At 37.0% G+C, this 18,776-nt stretch overlaps 1 protein-coding gene across 5 annotated transcripts in view; it reads right to left on the reverse strand.

Moving 5' to 3' along the window:
• The window catches only part of mthfd1b (methylenetetrahydrofolate dehydrogenase (NADP+ dependent) 1b), a 76,127-nt gene that overhangs the window by 22,420 nt on the left and 34,931 nt on the right, over positions 1–18,776 (reverse strand). For all 5 annotated transcript variants that reach the window (XM_026285346.1, XM_026285345.1, XM_026285344.1 and 2 more), the window contains 11 exons: positions 14,840–14,893; positions 14,607–14,743; positions 12,114–12,214; positions 7,628–7,764; positions 6,234–6,345; positions 5,798–5,925; positions 5,050–5,147; positions 4,545–4,718; positions 2,246–2,382; positions 1,971–2,017; positions 1,778–1,885 (listed from right to left, as the gene is read on the reverse strand). In XM_026285346.1, the coding sequence (XP_026141131.1) occupies positions 1,778–1,885; positions 1,971–2,017; positions 2,246–2,382; positions 4,545–4,718; positions 5,050–5,147; positions 5,798–5,925; positions 6,234–6,345; positions 7,628–7,764; positions 12,114–12,214; positions 14,607–14,743; positions 14,840–14,893 (1,233 nt within the window). The remainder of the gene's footprint in view (positions 1–1,777; positions 1,886–1,970; positions 2,018–2,245; positions 2,383–4,544; positions 4,719–5,049; positions 5,148–5,797; positions 5,926–6,233; positions 6,346–7,627; positions 7,765–12,113; positions 12,215–14,606; positions 14,744–14,839; positions 14,894–18,776) is intronic.

Consider the following 18,776-nt stretch of genomic DNA (forward strand, 5'->3'; position numbering starts at 1 on the left):
TTACAAACAAGGCCCAGTTTGACGACGGATTTGCGTATCGTTTATTTCTTAAGGATGATGCAATCCCAACGAAAAAGGGTCACGATCATGTGTTGGAACCGCAGGCGGTGAGTAAAACAGTTTCAAATATCTCTGCCTCCTTGTTAGTGCGTCCGCCTCCCATGCCGAGATCCGGGTTCGAGCCCCGCTCGAAGCGAGTCGTTGCTGCTGCTGCTCTCGTTCAGTTTCAGCCTCGGGATCTGATTCTGGATCATAAATAAACGGCTGAATCTGACTGTAAGCCATGGTTTGTTTTGGATGATGGTTTTTCCCTTACGGTAATGTCACAGCTTCCACATGCTCTCAACGCAAAAGCTTACTCGCGCTCGTGATTCTTTAGCTCCGCCCACACGTCACGCCTCCAACCGGTTGTGTTTTTCCGGGAAAAATCGGTACAGACTAGCTTTCTCTTATGAATATAATAAAACTAAAGACTTTTTGGAGTTATGAAGGATGCAGTACTACTCTATAGGTACTCAAGATTAACAGGATATTGAGTGAAAACGAGCATTTCACCCCCCCTTTAATGAATGTTGTTCAGTTGCTTTGACGCAATGTATTTTGTTTAAAGCGCTATATAAATAAAGGTGACTTGACTTAATTTTACTCTCCTGAAGCAGGTTACAGTATATTAGCATCTAGCATCAACAGAAAAAACTGAATGGCTACTACATGAAAAACAAAAAAAACTTTTGACTTTCAAGTAATTTTTATTGACATTAAATAAAAGTGTTCAATTTTTCTAATAATGTACAAATCCTAAAAATAAAGCATATACCGCTTTTGTGTATTGATCGTCATCACTTCTAGCAGAGTGAGGGTTGAGGGAACATAAGATTCAGGGAACATAAGGCTGAGGCAACACAACACTGGATAAAACATTTATACATAATACAGTTTTGTTTGTATTTAGATCATAGGAGTTCTGATAGTTTTTGGATCATTAAGTTGCTTAAATCTGAATTTTAAGATCCTGTTAAATGTAAATGGACAGAGGTAACAATTAATTGTTTTATTTGTTAATTTAACTGTTTTTAAGTTACCTTAGCAGATGCACTGCAGACATACTGTTCTGAGATGAGAGAAAATAGATCATTTGTATTCCAGTGTTTTGAAATGTTAAAAAGCATCTTGATTGCTGTTAAAAAAAGTAAAAATGATATTACACAGTTCAAGGTAAAACGCACATTTTTAATAAAAATAAATAAATAAAAGAGAGAAAAAAAGTTGGGATGTTGCGAATACAAGGTTTTTTTTATTTTTGCACACTGTTTGACCCACTTCAAGAATCAGTGATTTATTAGTATAATAATATTTTAATAGCATTAAAGATTCTCTGAAAACTAACCATAATATCCAGTATCTAAAGTAAATGTATCATGTTTAAAAATTAATCAAAAACTCAAAGCATTAGGAATATAATTCTTTGCAGCATACTGACTTTGCATTGTTGCAGACAGAAATACTTTCGTCTGCAAAAATGTAGTATTATTGATTATTTTTTTCAAAGCATGAGTTTTATCTGTAAAATATATTATATATATATATATATATATATATATATATATATATATATACACACATACATACACACATACACAAATTAATGTTTTGTCTAATTATATGCTAATTAACTGACAACCTGACAGTAATTTTTTAAAAAATAAATAAATAAATTCCCTGATCACATAAGAATGCAATATCAGTGATCCAATAAATGAATGGAGATACACAATACCTTATCAGACTGTGTGGCTTCATGGAACATACGAGCATCAATTGCAGCAGCTACCAGGTTATTGGCTGCTGTGATGGCGTGAATGTCACCAGTCAGATGGAGATTGAACTGAGAAGAGAAGACAATCACTAAATATGTTTTATACAGCTTTATCAATCAATCAAAAAAAAAAAAACTGATGCAAAAAGAATACCTCTTCCATTGGAATAACTTGCGAGTAGCCCCCACCAGCAGCACCACCTATATATAGAGATAAGGTAGTAACTTAATTTTCTATAGTTGCTCTCATTGCTATGAAAATTGGCAAAAAAAAGAAAAGAAAAAAAAAAGATCACATTTGTACTTCCTTTGCAAAAGTTTAGCAACCAAAACTTGTTATACCATACTTTTTTTTACACACTGTTTGATATAACATCACTTTAGAGGTAACCAATCATATGGTATTACTATTGTTTTAGTATTACTTACCTTTGATGCCAAATGTTGGACCTTGTGATGGTTGGCGCACACAGGCAAACGCATTAAGTTTCAGATGAGCCCCAAGTGCTTGAACCAACCCTATTGTAGTTGTACTCTTTCCTTCACCCAGAGGAGTTGGAGTGATTCTACATTTAACAAAATGTTTCTTCTTAGCACAAGTATCAATAGCTTACAAGGTGTTGATTTCATTTTCATCTATCAGTGCATCTCAATAAATTTGAATGTTGTGGAAAAGTTAATTTCAGTAATTCAACTCAAATTGTGTAACTTTTATATTAAATAAATTCAGTGCACACCCCGACACCCTCATCCTCGAAGCCACTCAACTCGCACGTGTCAGTGTTTATGAATAGATTAAATGAAACGGGACAAATTTAATCTTGACAATCTATGTATCATTATAAAGATCTAAGCCTCAAAAAATATCTAAGAGTGGTAAAAAAAATTCAAGGCACTTCAGTGTCTATAACTTTTAATATTTGAGCATTATCAAATCTGGTTGATAAAAAGTAAAGCCCAAAGACACCACAATTATGTTTGTAACACACTGAAGTGGGAATACCATACCATAATGGGGGACAGGTTAACAGGTTAAGTCTTTTGGTTCTTTTAAATGTGATGATTTTGTCTGACATTTAACAACAGTTCACTATTTCAACAAATTAGAATATGGTGACATGCCAATCAGCTAATCAACTCAAAAAACCTACAAAGGTTTCCTGAGCCTTCAAAATGGTCTCTCAGTTTGGTGCACTAGGCTACACAATCACGAGGAAGACTGCTGATCTGACAGTTGTCCAGAAGACAATCATTGACACCCTTTACAAGGAGACTAAGCCACAACAAACATTCATTGCCAAATAAGCTGGCTGTTCAAAAAATGCTGTATCCAAGCATGTTAACAGAAAGTTGAGAGGGAAAAGTGTGGAAGAAAAAGATACACAACCAAACGAGAGAACTGCAGGCTTATGAGGATTGTCAAGCAAAATCAATTCAAGAAATAGAGGGAACTTCACAAGGAATGGACTGAGGCTGGGGTCAAGGCATCAAGAGGTACCACACACTGACATGTAAAGGAATTTGGCTACAGTAGTCATATTTCTCTTGTTAAGCCACTCCTGAAACACAGTTTTGTATTTCATTTGGAAACCATGGTCCTAGAGTCTGGAGGAAGGGTGGAGAAGCTCATTGCCCAAGTTGCTTGAAGTCCAGTGTTAAGTTTCCACAGTCTGTGATGATTTGGGGTGCAATGTCATCTGCTGGTGTTGGTCCATCGTGTTTTTTGAAAACCAGAGTACTGTATTTTACTTCAAAGTAAAAAAAAACATAAGTCGTACTTGACTACAAGACACATTTATTTAGAACCAAGAGAAAAATTAACATCTCCAGCCGGGAGAGGGCGCTCTATGCTGCTCAGTTCTCCTGTAGCATACACTGAAAACAGAGTGCCCTCTTGCAGCAGTTGACTGTAATGTTTTCTCTTGGTTCTTGGTTCTAAATAAATGCATCTTATAGTCCAGTGTGACTTATGTTTTTTTTTTTTTTTTACTCATCATGACTTATTTTTGAACTGATGCGACTTATACATAGGTGCTACTTATTGTCCGAAAAACTGCACCTGTTTACCAAGAAATTTTGAAGCACTTCATGCTCCCTTCTGCTGACAAACTTTTTGAAGATGCTGATTTCATTTTCCAGCAGGATTTGGCACATGCACACACTGCCAAAAACACCAAAAGTTGGTTAAATGACCATGGTGTTGGTGTGCTTGACTGGCCAGCAAACTCACCAGACTTGAACCCCATAGATAATCTATAGGGTATTGTCAAGAGGAAAATGAGAAGAGACCAAAAAAATGCAGATGTGCTGAAGGCTACAGTCAAAGAAATCTGGGTTTCCATACCACCTCAGCAGTGGCATAAACTGATCGCCTCCATGCCACGCCAAATTGAGGCAGTAATTAAAGCAAAGTAATGGTAAATTAACATCGTTTGAAGGCCAACAATTCACTAAAAATGTTTTTTCTTTTTTAATTGGTCTTGATGAGTGATGAATTGGTGGGTTTTTGTTAAATGTGAGACAAAATCATCACAATAAAAAGAACCAAAGATTTAAACTACTTCAGTCTGTGTGCACTGAATTTAATACACAAGTTTCACAATTTGAGTTGAATTACTGAAATAAATGAACTTTTCCATGACATTCTAATTTATTGAGATGCACCTGTATATGAAATAGAACACTTGATGGAGACAGAAAAGGAGATACAAGGAGGGGAAAAAAATACCCAGTAACAACCACATATTTGCCATCAGGTTGAGCCTGCAGTCGATCAATCGTTTTCAGTTGGATTTTGGCTTTGGTCCTGCCATAGAGCTCAACCTCATCCGAGAAAAGACCAACTTCCTTAGCAAGGCATTCAATAGGTTTAGGTGCACAGGAGCGAGAGATAGTGACATCACTGCATAATGAAAAGTGAACAAAAACAAGCCATTACAATTGCAAGAACAAAACTTTAAAGAACTGGTCATAACTGAAAATCCATGCCAAAAATAATCAGAAAGTAGAGCATACAATTTATGAACCACTTATGAGTCTTCTAAGGCCATGCAACTGATTTGTCTGAGGAGCAAATATATGGTTTTAGTAAACCTTTTTTTTGTTGAGCTTGACAGTGCATGCTGACTGTAAACTATTATCAGATGTCATCACACTTACTGAACCACATTAGCTGCGGTTCCAATTTTTTGTTTTTGTCTTTTGCATAGCTAAAAAGAAAAAAGTCATCTAACCTTGGAACAGGCCGCTGCAGGTTCAGTTTGGTGTAACTTATATTCCACTTCCCAGGTTCTTGTGCTTGAAGGAAATGCTTGGCACTCAGAACTGTGTTCTGAGAAATGAAAGAAAGCACTGAATTGCCTAGGAATTGCTAGTTTAAAATATTTCAGATTATTATGTGTAAAATCTCCTGAGAACTTAAAAGTAAATAATATGAGGACAATTTAATGATGAATGGTTTGTGGGGATTACGCCATATATATATATATACACACACACATCGCTTGATTGTGCCATCCCAAAAAAGCACAGTCACTTTTACGGACTCTCTAACACAGACTCTCTAACTTTAGCACTCACTATTCTACTTCTATTCTTAAATAAAAAAATTATAAAATCTATCTACCTTTCTAATCTTTTTTATTCTATTTTCTTTTCACATAGTTATAAAAAAAGACCTAACACTAGCTTGCTCTATTCTTTTTCTATTCTATCATTTTTTTTTTTTTTTTTTATATTATAAAAAAAAAAGCTTGCTATGTGTACTGCATTTTAAAAGGTAACTGAGACCTGCTATAGCACTTAAATATCATTGCACTTTTGTTGTTTTTGAATGCTTCCATTGTCCTCATTTGTAAGTCGCTTGGGATAAAAGCGTCTGCTAAATGACTAGATGTAAAATGTAAATAAAGTAAACATTACAAAAAAAAAACAAAAAAAAAAAAACAAGCATCACTTCCATTAGAAACAGGAATAATGTACCTGCATGAGCATGGCTACAGTCATTGGACCGACTCCTCCTGGTACAGGTGTAATAAATGCAGCCTTATCTTTAGCAGAGTCATAGTGAACGTCTCCAACAATTCTCTTCCCACTTGGCCTGTTGTTGTCTGAGATGAAATTTAAGTGACTGAATGACTGTGTTTCTGGACCATGGAGCTTTGCTTTGTATGTACATTATCCCCTTACATATTGTGTTTACCTTACCGAAAGTCTTGTATTCGTTCTCGACATGTATTATGCAGTATTAACATAAAATGTTTAAACTATTCATTGACTATTAATTTTTTAAGAAAATTATTATTTCTTCCTTAATATTCCTGTAAACATTGCAAAAGCAGGAAACATCTATCTGAAAAAATAATATATTTGTAAATTAAGTTGTCATCATGGCATACTCCTAAAAAAACCTACATACCTGTGATGGTGTTAATACCACAGTCAATGACAATGGCACCATCCTTCAGCCACTCTCCGCGAACCATCTCTGGTTTACCAATCCCAGTCACCAATATGTCTGCCTTACCCACCTACAACACAAATCAGGGCTCTGAACAGATTCAAGGAACTTTACAGGATTTTTACAGGAACAGAACCAGAAACAAAATCAAACATTTTAAATGGCCATTAACCGGTTAATGTTATTTTATTGTTTCATTTAATATTTGAAGTTTGCTGTCAACCAATCAGGAGTGGTTATACAATACAAGTAGTAGGCAGCTATGGCCTACAAACGTGCATCCAGCGAGTGAAATGCCAGCCCGTGCACTCAGTTGGGAACTCATCATGTATATCACAAGAGTTTATCTAAGGATTGTGTAAGATGGATTCAACAGATCACACGCACCTGCAGCGATTCTGTGAACGATAGGCTTACATAAATCTAACATATAGGCATATACATGAAATATTTCACTTAAAAAATTGACAGATTAACAAAATAAAAGAAAAAAAATGTTTCAGTTCATTGACACAATCCAAAGTTTTTTTTTTTCTGTATAAAATCCAGAAACGTCAGAAATACATTAAAGAAACATATAAAAAAATGACACTGTTGTACAATCTTGTTAATAACAAGAAACGTTTAACAATGCAGCAAACATTTTTAATCTTCAAAAATACTAAATACTAAAAAAATAATAAATTGAAAGGGTTAGATTTTTTTGTTTTGTTTAGTAGCCTACATTTGGCCAAAATCTAGAAAAGATGATGCTTTATTTGTTATGACTAAGCAAAGTGGGTTAAGATACCAGATTTTTTTTCTCTTTTTGAGTAAAGAAAATGCTGTACTTTATTATTATTATTATTAGCCTATTATGGGCAAAGAAAATTATAAAAAAAAAATTTACTGGTGTTATTTCTTCTTGAACCGGTTTCAGAATGGTAATACAGAGGAATGCAGGAACAGAAACATTAAAATATATATTCTGCTCTGAGTGAACAGATTAAAAATAAATAAATTCAAGTCCTGCCACAATACTGTACAGTCCACAACAATTTTTTTTGTTCCACAGCACTCCCTACCAGCCACTGAGTAGCAAGCATCAGTAGCAAATCTCACCAAGTTTCATTTCTCTAAGTTTCACAGTTTAGGCTTTGTAATGTTTTGTAGAGAATAAAAATAATAAATTAGTCATAAACAACAACTATCTGACAGTTAATGTTATTTAATAATTTTCATATTTAGTATCCTAAAATGTGGACAGTGCGTTTACTTATTGAACTTGTGATTTTTGATTAGCTAAAATAATGTTTTCACTTCAAGTTTACATATTTTGCAGAACGTGTGTAAACAATACTTAAACGCTGTACCTCAGAGGCCAAGTCTGCAGTCTTTGAATGACAGGTCAGTACAGTTGCATGATTCCAAAGGAGAAGGTCATGCATTGGTGCACCAACAATCTTGCTGCGGCCAATTACCACAGCCCTTTTTCCTGCCAGTGACACACCTAAACACAAGACATTGTGGAAATGCAAATCATGAATAATCAACATCTGAAATATATAATATATGTAACTGTTATAATTCATTTAAGGTAGACCAATGGTTCCCACCAAAAATTAAAAGTTTGTCAGCATTTGATAACACCTGACATTACATTTTGGAACACAAAATTAGATGTTTCAACAACGTCTTGACAAAAACAGCTGAAACAATTATAAAGTCAATGGGTATAATGGTGTCAAGCTGCAAAAAGACAATAAGGGTACTTTAACATTAATCCATAATTTTTTTTTTTTTTTTTTTTTAAGTGATTGACTGGTTCTTACATTTGATTTGGACATTGCATAAATGAGACCATTCAAAGTAATAGTATCTCTTCAAAGAACAGGGAGGTGTATGTAAGTAGGGAAACAATGACTCTTGAACCTAAGCCCTCTTCCTGTATCCTCATCAGGGGAAGAAAAAAAAAAACTAACTACCAGCCTAGCTTTTAGAGTCTTCAAGTCATATTTAACAATTCCTAATCCAGCCTTAAGATGGTCACACAATGGATAAGAAGCACAGTGCTATGCCTGCAATGCACCTTATTTTTAATAAGTTATTTTTATACGTTTTCTATAAGTTTAGGCAGTGCTTAATTCGTAAATGAATAATAATTGGCTGATCCAAAACAGCAGTTAAAAGGCAATGTAATGAAACTGACAACTTCAGTTTTCCTGGATCATTTAATGATTTCATTAAACGGTGAAAGATGGGTTGCCAGGATGATTTAAGGAAAATGCATGCTTGGCCTTGGAGACAGTAGATCATCGTGGCAAAGGGCAGCTCCAGCTCAGCGCCGACGGCTGGTTGTTGAAGAGGTGCGTCGGCACGAGCAGGCAACAAAGTGTGTAAAGGCTATCTCACAAGCCAAGCAAGGACAATGGACAAGATGGGAGGGAGTTGAGAGGAGAAAGTTACCCTGGAGGGAGCTGATGGGCATGGAAGCATTTCACATCAGCTTCATCTTACGTGCAACGTACGACGTCTTGCCTTCCCCCTCAAACCTCAACCAATGGTATGGAGAAGACCCGACATGCCCCCTCTGTCCATCCCCTGCAAACCTTAAACACATTCTGGTTGGATGTAAGACAAGCTTGTCACAAGGCCGCTATACCTGGAGGCACAACCATGTCCTGAAATGTCTAGCAGCTACCTTGGAGTGCAGACTGTTACAGACCAATGCCCTGCCTCCTCCATCATCTCATCCCTCATATGCAAGAGAGTTTATCCGAGAAGGTTCAAAGATAGCCAAAGTCCAAACAACATCGGATGGCGGCCAGCTTGGAAGGGCTCGAGACTGGAAGTTGGTGGTAGATTTGAACCAAAGACTTCACTTCCCTTCTGAGATTGCCACAACAAATCTCAGACCAGACCTCGTGCTCTGGTCCTCCTCACTTCACATTGTGTATATAATAGAGCTTACGGTTCCCTGGGAGGCTGCTGTGGAGGAGGCATTTGAGCGCAAGAGCCTTAAGTACACAGAGTTGGCAGCTGATGCTGAGCAACGCGGATGGAAATCCAAGGTCTGCCCAGTGGAAGTCTGCTGCAGAGGCTTCGTGGGCAAGTCAACCATCAGGCTGCTTAAGGAATTGGGAGTGCAAGGTCAAACCCTACGCCGAACCATTAAAGCCCTCTCAGGTGCAGCAGAAGAAGCAAGTCGATGGCTTTGGGTAAAAAGGGGAGACTCCAACTGGGCCCCTAATATTACCTGAGGCATTGAGGGGTTGAAAGCAGAGGGGGGCACACCTGGGACGCCATGTGCTGCCGATGAGCCCTCTGGAGGTGTCGTGGGCCTATCATTGAAACACCAGAGAAGGAGGGCGCCCACCTGATGACCCCGATGAAGCTAAAACCCCCATTCTCATCCCACTCAACCACCATCACAGTGAGGAAATTACACAGATGGATGCATTGTCACCACTCGTACCTCAGGTCTTAAAAAATGGGATTGCTTCACCTAGTCCTAAAACATAACAAATGTAAGTGACAAAAATACGAAAATTACCTTAAAAAAATACAATGGTCTATACATGAAAGGTATAAATATGCTAAATAAATCTGACTTAAAGGTCTCACGGGTTTGGAACAACATGAGGGTGAGTTATTAATAACAATTTAGATTTTTCGCTGAACTAACCCTTTATTTAATGGATTTAAAACAGATGTGAGGTGCGGCACTCCACAAACAAGTTCACGGAAAGGAAACAGAAAACGGAAATGACAAAGCACATCCTGTTTCTTTGCTTTATTTTACAAAAGCACAAATGTTCACATGTAAACTGTAGGCTTCCACACAGACGCACACTGTACACACCAACATATCTCCGCATGAGAAGTGTTTATTAGATGGGGGGAGGGGGGGGGGTCTCAAAATGAAGGATGAAAGATGTAACAATGCCAGCAAGGGTCTCATACTTCATTAAATACATAATACATAATAAATGAAACCGTTTTGATGTTGTATTATTGATTATGTTGCTAAGGGTGTTGCTCAGTGATTCACAGAACCGTTAGGTGAAGCAGTCATAGCTGTGCTGTAGGGCTGGGACAACGCGTCAAGGTCATCGATGACGTTGACGCAAAAAATACGTCGACGCAAAATATGCGCATTGATTCATCAACCTGTTTTTATTTCTCTAAAACACGTTTGCAAAACGATTACCTTATGTGCGCTGAGTATACGCGATGGCCAGATCAACATTCTGTCCAACGTTATATAACCAATACAGGGGTTTTTCTGCATTGATCTTTTTTTTTGGCGGCTGTCAAAGCCTTATTTGATCGGTGAGTGATGTAGAATAGAATAACTGTTGCGCCTGACAGTGCACGTACGAGAGAGAGCCCCGGCTGCGCGCGCACTCACAGTCTCCAAACAACACGAGCGCTTCTTGCTCTCTCTCTCCCTCTTGCTCTCTCTTGTGCATATTAATCAAAATCATTAAACACGATAGAAAAAGGGCGAAACACCAAAGTTTCACGCGCGCTTGCGCACTCACAGTCTTCAAACTACACGAGCGCTGTCTTGCTCTCTCTCTCTCTCTCTCTCTCTCTCTCTCTCTCTCTCTCGTGCATATTAACCAAAATCATTAGAAACAATAGAAAAAGGGCGGAACGCCAAAGTTTCATGTGGAGCATTCTGAGATTTTGTTTTTTCTCCAATGATAGGCTGCTGTGTCCCACTGTTAATTTTTTTTTTTTTTGGAAAAGCACTCTGTATTAGCTTAAAGCCCTCAAGTTTACATTGATTACTATATTGAATGCTAGACATCAAGTTGTTATTTTCATCTGAAAGAAGAACTTTTTTTCAGTAAGCTAGGCCCTATGTGTTCAGTAAGCTATGCGTTTTCAAGGCTTCAAGGTTTTATTGAATGCTATCTCTATACTCTAAGTGCAAAGTAATGCATTCTTAGTCAGTCTTTTTTTGTTGTAATTTTAAGAGCAATAAACATTGCTTAGGAACTCTTTTTTTTTTCATTCAAATATGCAAATCAACATGTATAAATTGTTAGTAGTCAATTAATGGGGAGATAATCGAAATCTAATCTGTCTGGGAAAAATTAATCGTTAGATTAATCGATGCATCGAAAAAATAATCGCTAGATTAATCGTTTAAAAAAATAATCGTTTATCCCAGCCCTATATATATCTCCCCATATACATCTCCCCAAAATATATATATATATATTATTTATGCTGCCTTTATACCCTTTTTGGAGATTGAAATGGTATAGACTAAATTGACTTTCACTGGACAGAAACTGCTGTAACAGTCCTTTTGTGTTCCACAGTAGAAAATAAGAATACAAGTTTGGAATGATAACAGATTATAAAAGAATAAGGTAAGATTTTACTTTAGAGACCAATTCTCCCTATTAACTAGTTGCTTATTAGCATGCGTATTACTAGCATATTGGATGTTTTTTAGTACTTAAACACATATTAATGGCTTATTCTGCGTGACCATATTTTAGATCCTGTAATTCTACCCCATACCCAACTTAATTACCTTAATACCAATAAGTAGCAAACTAGAAGTTTGAGGCAAAAGTTTTAGTTAAGTTGGTCCCCAAACTAAAGTGCAACCAGTTATTGACAAACATCGAGTGAAAGCAGTATAACCTCCCACAAACACAAGCAACAGACCCATAAATGCACACAGCAATCCAGAAATACACACAAAATATCCACTCATGCACAATTCACACATCTTAGCAAATAAATGAATTATTGAGCATACATAATAAATTTGATTATTTGTTTTAATCAACTGACAGCCCAACCCTGTCTGAAGTCTTGAGGTGTTTGTCTCACCTGTTTGTTTGATGAGCTCCATACATCCATTAGGAGTACATGGGATAAAACAGTCTCCAAGATCACCACGTGCCAGTTTCCCTGCATTTATACTCGTCAGTCTGAAGCAAGCAAAGAGACAGACTTTCTTTAGGGGGTTAGTTCACTCAGCCTCATGTGGTTCCAAACCCAAGACCTCCATTCATCTTTGGAACACAAATTAAGTTATTTCAGATTCATTCTGTCAGTCTCTGACCCTCCCATAGACAGCAAGGGTCCTTACATGATCAATTTGCAGAAACATAGCAAGGTGATTGGTAAAATAATCTATTTGACCAGCAGGGGCTCAACTGTAATATTACAAAGCTATGATTAGGGCTGTGTGATTATTCAAAATCGAAATAAAAATCGCAATTTGAGTGTGCGCGATTTCTAAATCGCTTTATAGCACGATTTTCCGCGGCCCTGACCTCCCGCAGTATGTTATCTGAACCAATCAGGATGCAGCGCACTTAAGTGGAACGCAAGAACAGAGTAGACTGGGGCATATGCCTAACTCCAGGTTCACACACTGTCTGTGATGCGCAGCCTTTTTGTTTTTCGAGCCATGTTAATGGATCAGAACGTTCACACTCCACGCAGTTAAAAGATGAGAAAAGAAAAAGGTTATAAATAGAAAGGTGCGAAAAGACAAAACATGATTTTGACGACTTCATTAAGTTTTGTTTTATAGAAAACTATTTTTAAAAGATTTTCGTTTTATATAAATTGTATCTTAATTTTGATCAATGTTTTATCAATCAGGTGCTCGCATTTAATAAATAAGCAAATTTATAGCCTAGCAGACAATGTAATGAGGCGCCAGCACGATCACTTGCATTGCATGTGAACTAAACTCAGCGTGTGCCTCAGATTTGAGAAATATAGGCTATATATTACAGAAAGCTTGAAATGTCTTCTTTTAAACGAAAATATTCATTCCAAAATAAATGGGCTACTCTCTGATGATCTAATCCATATGAAATGTGCATTTCTCTCTGACGTTCATTTCGAGTCTGCATCATCAACTTCATCTTTGCAGCGACACAGAAAACACCAGTTTATTACTAAACAATTAAATGACTCCTTGCATATTTTGGAACCAGCAGGCCATTCTGGGTTGAGCGATTCCCCACGGAATGAGCGAGTGGATCGGGATATTCAGAAATGCGCTCTCGGCTCACAAGCTCGGATCGGAATAAACCTGAGCCTCAATGTCTGCTGCTGACCTTGCAGAAACATACAAATAGACATAGCCAGACTAGACTACTTTAGTACAAATTATGAGCTTACTGACAATTTTTTTATAATTCTTGACAAAATTATGATAGCTATATTAAGTCTTTTTTTTTTTTGCCTAGTTAGTTTTGCCTACGTTCCTATGGCCCAATGACACTACGATGAGAATTTACTGCTTTTTAAAAAATGCAAGTCGGGTACAATATTTTTTATTTTTTTTGCGGTCCGAGTCGCGGGCGGGTTATTAATACATTGACCCGCGCATCACTGGTACGAGTGGAAAGATTCGCGCTCGCGCATTATTTTAATGTTTTGCTTTCGCGTTACAATAATGTGCTCTCGTTGCTGCTTCTGAACCGCATACACATAACTTACTGTATACGCACTGCAGATATAACACCTGAAGCACCGCTACAGTGAGCTCTATGACCAATGCATGGAGATGAAAAATAAAATAAAATAAAAAAAAGATCCCTGAACACGGTTTTATTTTATTTTCTTTTTTCTTTTTCTCCATATGTCTAGACATTTTGTTTGACATCTTTACTTAGTGATTATTTTGACTTATGTCTGTTCTAGAGACATTTGATAAAGCTCTCATTGGTTTTCTTTTGTAAATATGTTTAAAATGTATACTGAATGAATTTATGACTGTAAAGCATGTCTATGTTTGTTAAAATCGTGATTAAAACCGAAATCGCAAAATTGATCAAAAAAATCGTGATAGGCTTTTTTTGTCCATATCGCACAGCCCTAGCTATGATAATACTTTTTGTGTGCTAAAAAAAAAAAACTAAACACAAAAACACTATTCATTCAACAACTCTTCTCCTTGACATCACCCTAGTACCATTTTGGAGAGTATCCTCTGAACGGAAACAGTGTATGCTGTTCTGTTTAAGCTACGTTTATTACGGTTTTATTACAGTTGGACTCTTTATGTAAAGTGGATTATTACACCGATCTCCTTGCTACGCTTCTGGGCGTAAAATGTCTAAGGACCCACGCTGTCTATGGGAGGGTCAAAGAGTTGTCAGAATGCATCAAAATTATCTTAATTTAAGAGGTCTGACGGGTTTGGAATGACATGAGGTCTAGTAATTACAGAATTTCATTTTTGGGTGAACTATCCCTTTAATAATTTAAATGTGTTTCATTATTGAATGGATCACAAAACAATCTGTTGAAAGTAATGTTAAATCAGAATAACACAATTTAATGAATTATTTTCTGTACCCATCCACATCTTTCTCTGGAGCCACGCTGTTGATAATCCTTTCTGTATTAATAGTGTGGATGGAGTCAAGGGGCAGCTGGACAATGAGCCCATGAATTTTGGAGTCCTCATTTACTTCCATTACACGGTGCATAACCTTCAGAATGTGTAACAGTTAATCATAAATGACAAGGTCTGAAATCGGTGTAAAACGTGGATTAACAGTTAATGACTCCAAGTGAAGCTGTCCTACCTCATTTTCAGTTGCAGTCCGTGGAAGCTTCATATGCACAGCACTGATCCCGATCTAAAAAAATCAAGACAGTAATAGTCATTAAAGGGCTCATAAGATGCATTTTTTTTTATCATTTTTTATTCGTCAGTGTGTGTGTGTGTGTGTGTGTGTGTGTGTGTGTGTGTGTGTGTGTGTGTGTGTGTATATATATATATATATATATATATATATATATATATATATATATATATATAAGGGGTGTAACGATACGCGTATTCGTATTGAACCGTTCGGTACGACGCTTTCGGTTCGGTACGCGGTACGCATTATGTATACCGAACGGTTCGTTGGAGTAATTAATTATATTTGAAAAAAAAAAAAAAAAGAGAGAGAGAGAGAGAAATATAATGATATGCGTTCAACAAGGTAGCCCAATAACCCAAACAACGTAACAGGCAACGCCCCTGACACTCCCGAAGAAGAAAAAAACACCATCTTATATGTTTATGTTAGGCTACTCAGCAGGCGCTCGCTCACTCAGTACGCGCTGAAGGCTCGTTGCAAAATAGCCAATGCGTTTAACAGACTAGAAATGAGAAGATCCTCCAATAACCAACAGGTCTGGTGTTTGGGTGCACTTTGGATTCCCTTTAAGCTATAATGGTGATGGCAAGAGAGTGGTGGATAAAAAAACAACGGTATGTCGCATCTGCAACATGACAGGGTACACCAGCGGGAATAAAAAAAAAAAAAAAAAAAAAAAAACACCAGCGGGAATATCTGGGATATATGCGTCAGTACTATCTGGGAAAAGACGAAAAAAAGGAGAAACATGCACGCAGCAAACTATCCCTGCAGCATTTAGAAACTATAGCTTACAGGGAATCCAACCCAAACACCAGACCTGTTGGTTATTTTAGGATCTTATATTTCTGGTCTGTTAAAGGCATTCGACATTTTGCAACGAGCCTTCAGCGCGTGCTGAGTGAGCGAGCGCCTTAGGGGCCGTTCACATATCGTGCCTAAAAACGCATGGAAAACGCTAAGCGCGTCTTTCTCCTCCTTTCCAAAGCGCTTGGGCAGAAGCGCTCATGAGGCGTCTGTCTTTGCTAAGCAACAATGACGTGCTCTCTCCATGAGACGCGGAAATTTCAGCGAAGGATAAATGGATTTGCAGCTCTAAAAATCGCTTGCAGTAGCTCTGCTACTAAATTTAAAGGATGAAGCTGATTGGTTAGTTCTTGTCACATGACCCGCGGTGCGCTTGCGGCATTCTGAAAAGTTGAGATGTTTTTACATTTTGCTGTATCTAAAACGTATCGAACCGAACCGTGACATCAGTGTATCGTATCGAACCGAACCGTGAATTTTGTGAACCGTTACACCCCTAATATATATATATATATATATATATATATATATATATATATATATATATATATATATATATATATATATATATATATATATATATATATATATATATATATATATATATATATATATATATATACACACACGTTCATACACACACATATATATATATATATATTTTAGGGGTGGCACGGTTCAACTTTTTCACGGATCGGTTTGTTTCACGGTTTTGGAGTCACGGTTTTCAGTATGGTTCGGTATGTGAAAAAAAAGAATAATATTCTATCCAACTACAAGGAACAGCACGAATAACTGCAATAGAGTAAAGATACAAACAAACAGTGATTCATTTTTTTGTTTAGGTAGGTCTAGCTTAAGTTTTTAGGTACAGAAATTTAAAAGTAATCAAATGCAAAACAGCATTGCATGTTGGACTGTATAAATTAAAGATTACACTTCATAGTTACAAACGCTTTTAAATCAAGAGCATTGAGTGATTTCTTTGTTGTTGCTGTTCGATTAATATAAAGACTGTCACTTTAAGAGAATGAACTGATACAGTAGGCCTACGTTCAGCCGGCTATGTCTGCTCCAGGATACTTACCAAGAAGGCATTTTCACATATTTTTTGTCTAAAATTTGTCCATTTAAATAGAGAGACAGCAGAGAGATCTTAATATTTGCACGTGTTCTGAGGCACGGCTTTGCGTGCTTCGGAAGTTCAGATGAGCGCGCAAGCTAGCAAACTCTGGCTCTTAAATGTTTAAACTGACAAAGCTTAAATTAGATCATCATTAAAGAGTTTAGTTTAAACAAATCAACGTGTGCTGTTCAGATCTCATCTGTGCGCTCGCTATCAGCACCCGGATGACGACGGAATGAATGACTGCTCATATTCCAGCATGCAGGAGTCACATTGATCAAGAGTGAATGATTTGGCCAGGTTTTTCCGCATTGTAATGTATGGGAATCCAGAATGCGCATGCATCAACAGAAACATACATTAGCTGAACCCTGTTTGTTTTACATGTTATTTATAGCAAACCATATTACAGATGCTTTGTCAGATTTAAGTTAAACCGCAGTCCCAGCACGTGCCGAACCGTGTGTTGTGAATATATATATATATATATATATATATATATATATATATATATATATATATATATATATGTATGTGTGTGTGTGTGTGTGTGTGGGCATGTTTTTGTGACGTATCAGGACACAACTTTGTATAATGACATGGGTATGACACAGGTATTACAAGGAGAGGGTGACTTATGAGGACATAACCTCAATGTCCCCATTTTTCAAAACGCTTATAAATCATACAGAATGAGTTTTTTTTTTTGAGAAAGTAAAAATGCACAAAGTTTCCTGTGAGGGTTAGGGTTGGTGAAGGGTGACAGAATATACAGTTTCTACATTATAAAACCATTACGCCTATGGGATGTCCCCACTTTTCACAAAAACAAACGCGTGTGTGTGTGTGTGTGTGTGTGTGTGTGTGTGTGTGTGTGTATATACACACACACTACACACACTGCTTGGCGGAAAAGTAACCTATCCTACAGAAAAGCATTAAAAACTGCTAGATCCGATTACTTTTCTTCTCTTTTAGAAGAAAGCAAACATAACCCCAGGTATTTATTCAATACAGTGGCTAAATAAATGAAAAATAAAGCCTCAAAAATTGTTGACATTTCCCAACATCACAGCAGTAATGACTTTATGAACTACTTTACTTCTAAAATCGATACTATTAGAGATAAAATTGTTACCATTCAGCTGTCAGCTATAGTATAGCATCAGACAGTGCATCCTCTACCATAGGAGAGGAAGAATTGTATAAACTTGTTAAATTATCTAAAACAACAGTTTAGACCCTATACCATCTAAGCTCCTAAAAGAGGTGCTTCCAGAAGTCATAAATCCTCTTCTGACTATTATTAATTCCTCATTGCCTGCCTGCGGGTCTCGCTGTTGGACAGTGTTTTCTCTACTTCCTGTTGGCCTTCTGTAACTCAACGTAGCTCCGTGTAGCTGTTCTTATTTCATTTTTTCCTCTAGAATTTTTATCTTACTATCACTGTCTGTTTGTCTTTGTTTTTTTTAAGTGGTAAAATATAACTTAATTCACACCATATTTCTGATATTATCGATCAGTCTTATCAGATTAACTTTGATCGTTCACTTTTCCGTGAGTGCAGTACACCTGCAAAGCGTTAGCACTCGTTAGCTTGTCATTAGCGTTTTCTTTTCTCCTCTCTCTCGCTCCAGTTTTTCACAAGTTCATTAAACAACTGCAGTAAGAATATTTCATCAAGCACGGTGAGTAATGGCTTCTCCTGCTATCGTTATTTGCACCTCTTGCCACATGTACAGTTTATCTATCTCTGTCGCTGATGAGGGATTCACATGTGATAAATGCAGGGAAATAGTTAGGCAGACAGAGAAGATTTCAGAATTAGAGACACGCATCCAAACTTTAATTGAGGACAGTAAGAATGTTAGGGCTCTAGATATGGCTTTGGATGCGTCTAGCTCAGGGATTCCTGTACATTGTCCGGTTCCAGCAGAG

The sequence above is a fragment of the Carassius auratus genome, chromosome 17 (assembly GCF_003368295.1).
Source record: "Carassius auratus strain Wakin chromosome 17, ASM336829v1, whole genome shotgun sequence".
Taxonomy (NCBI): Eukaryota; Metazoa; Chordata; class Actinopteri; order Cypriniformes; family Cyprinidae; genus Carassius; species Carassius auratus.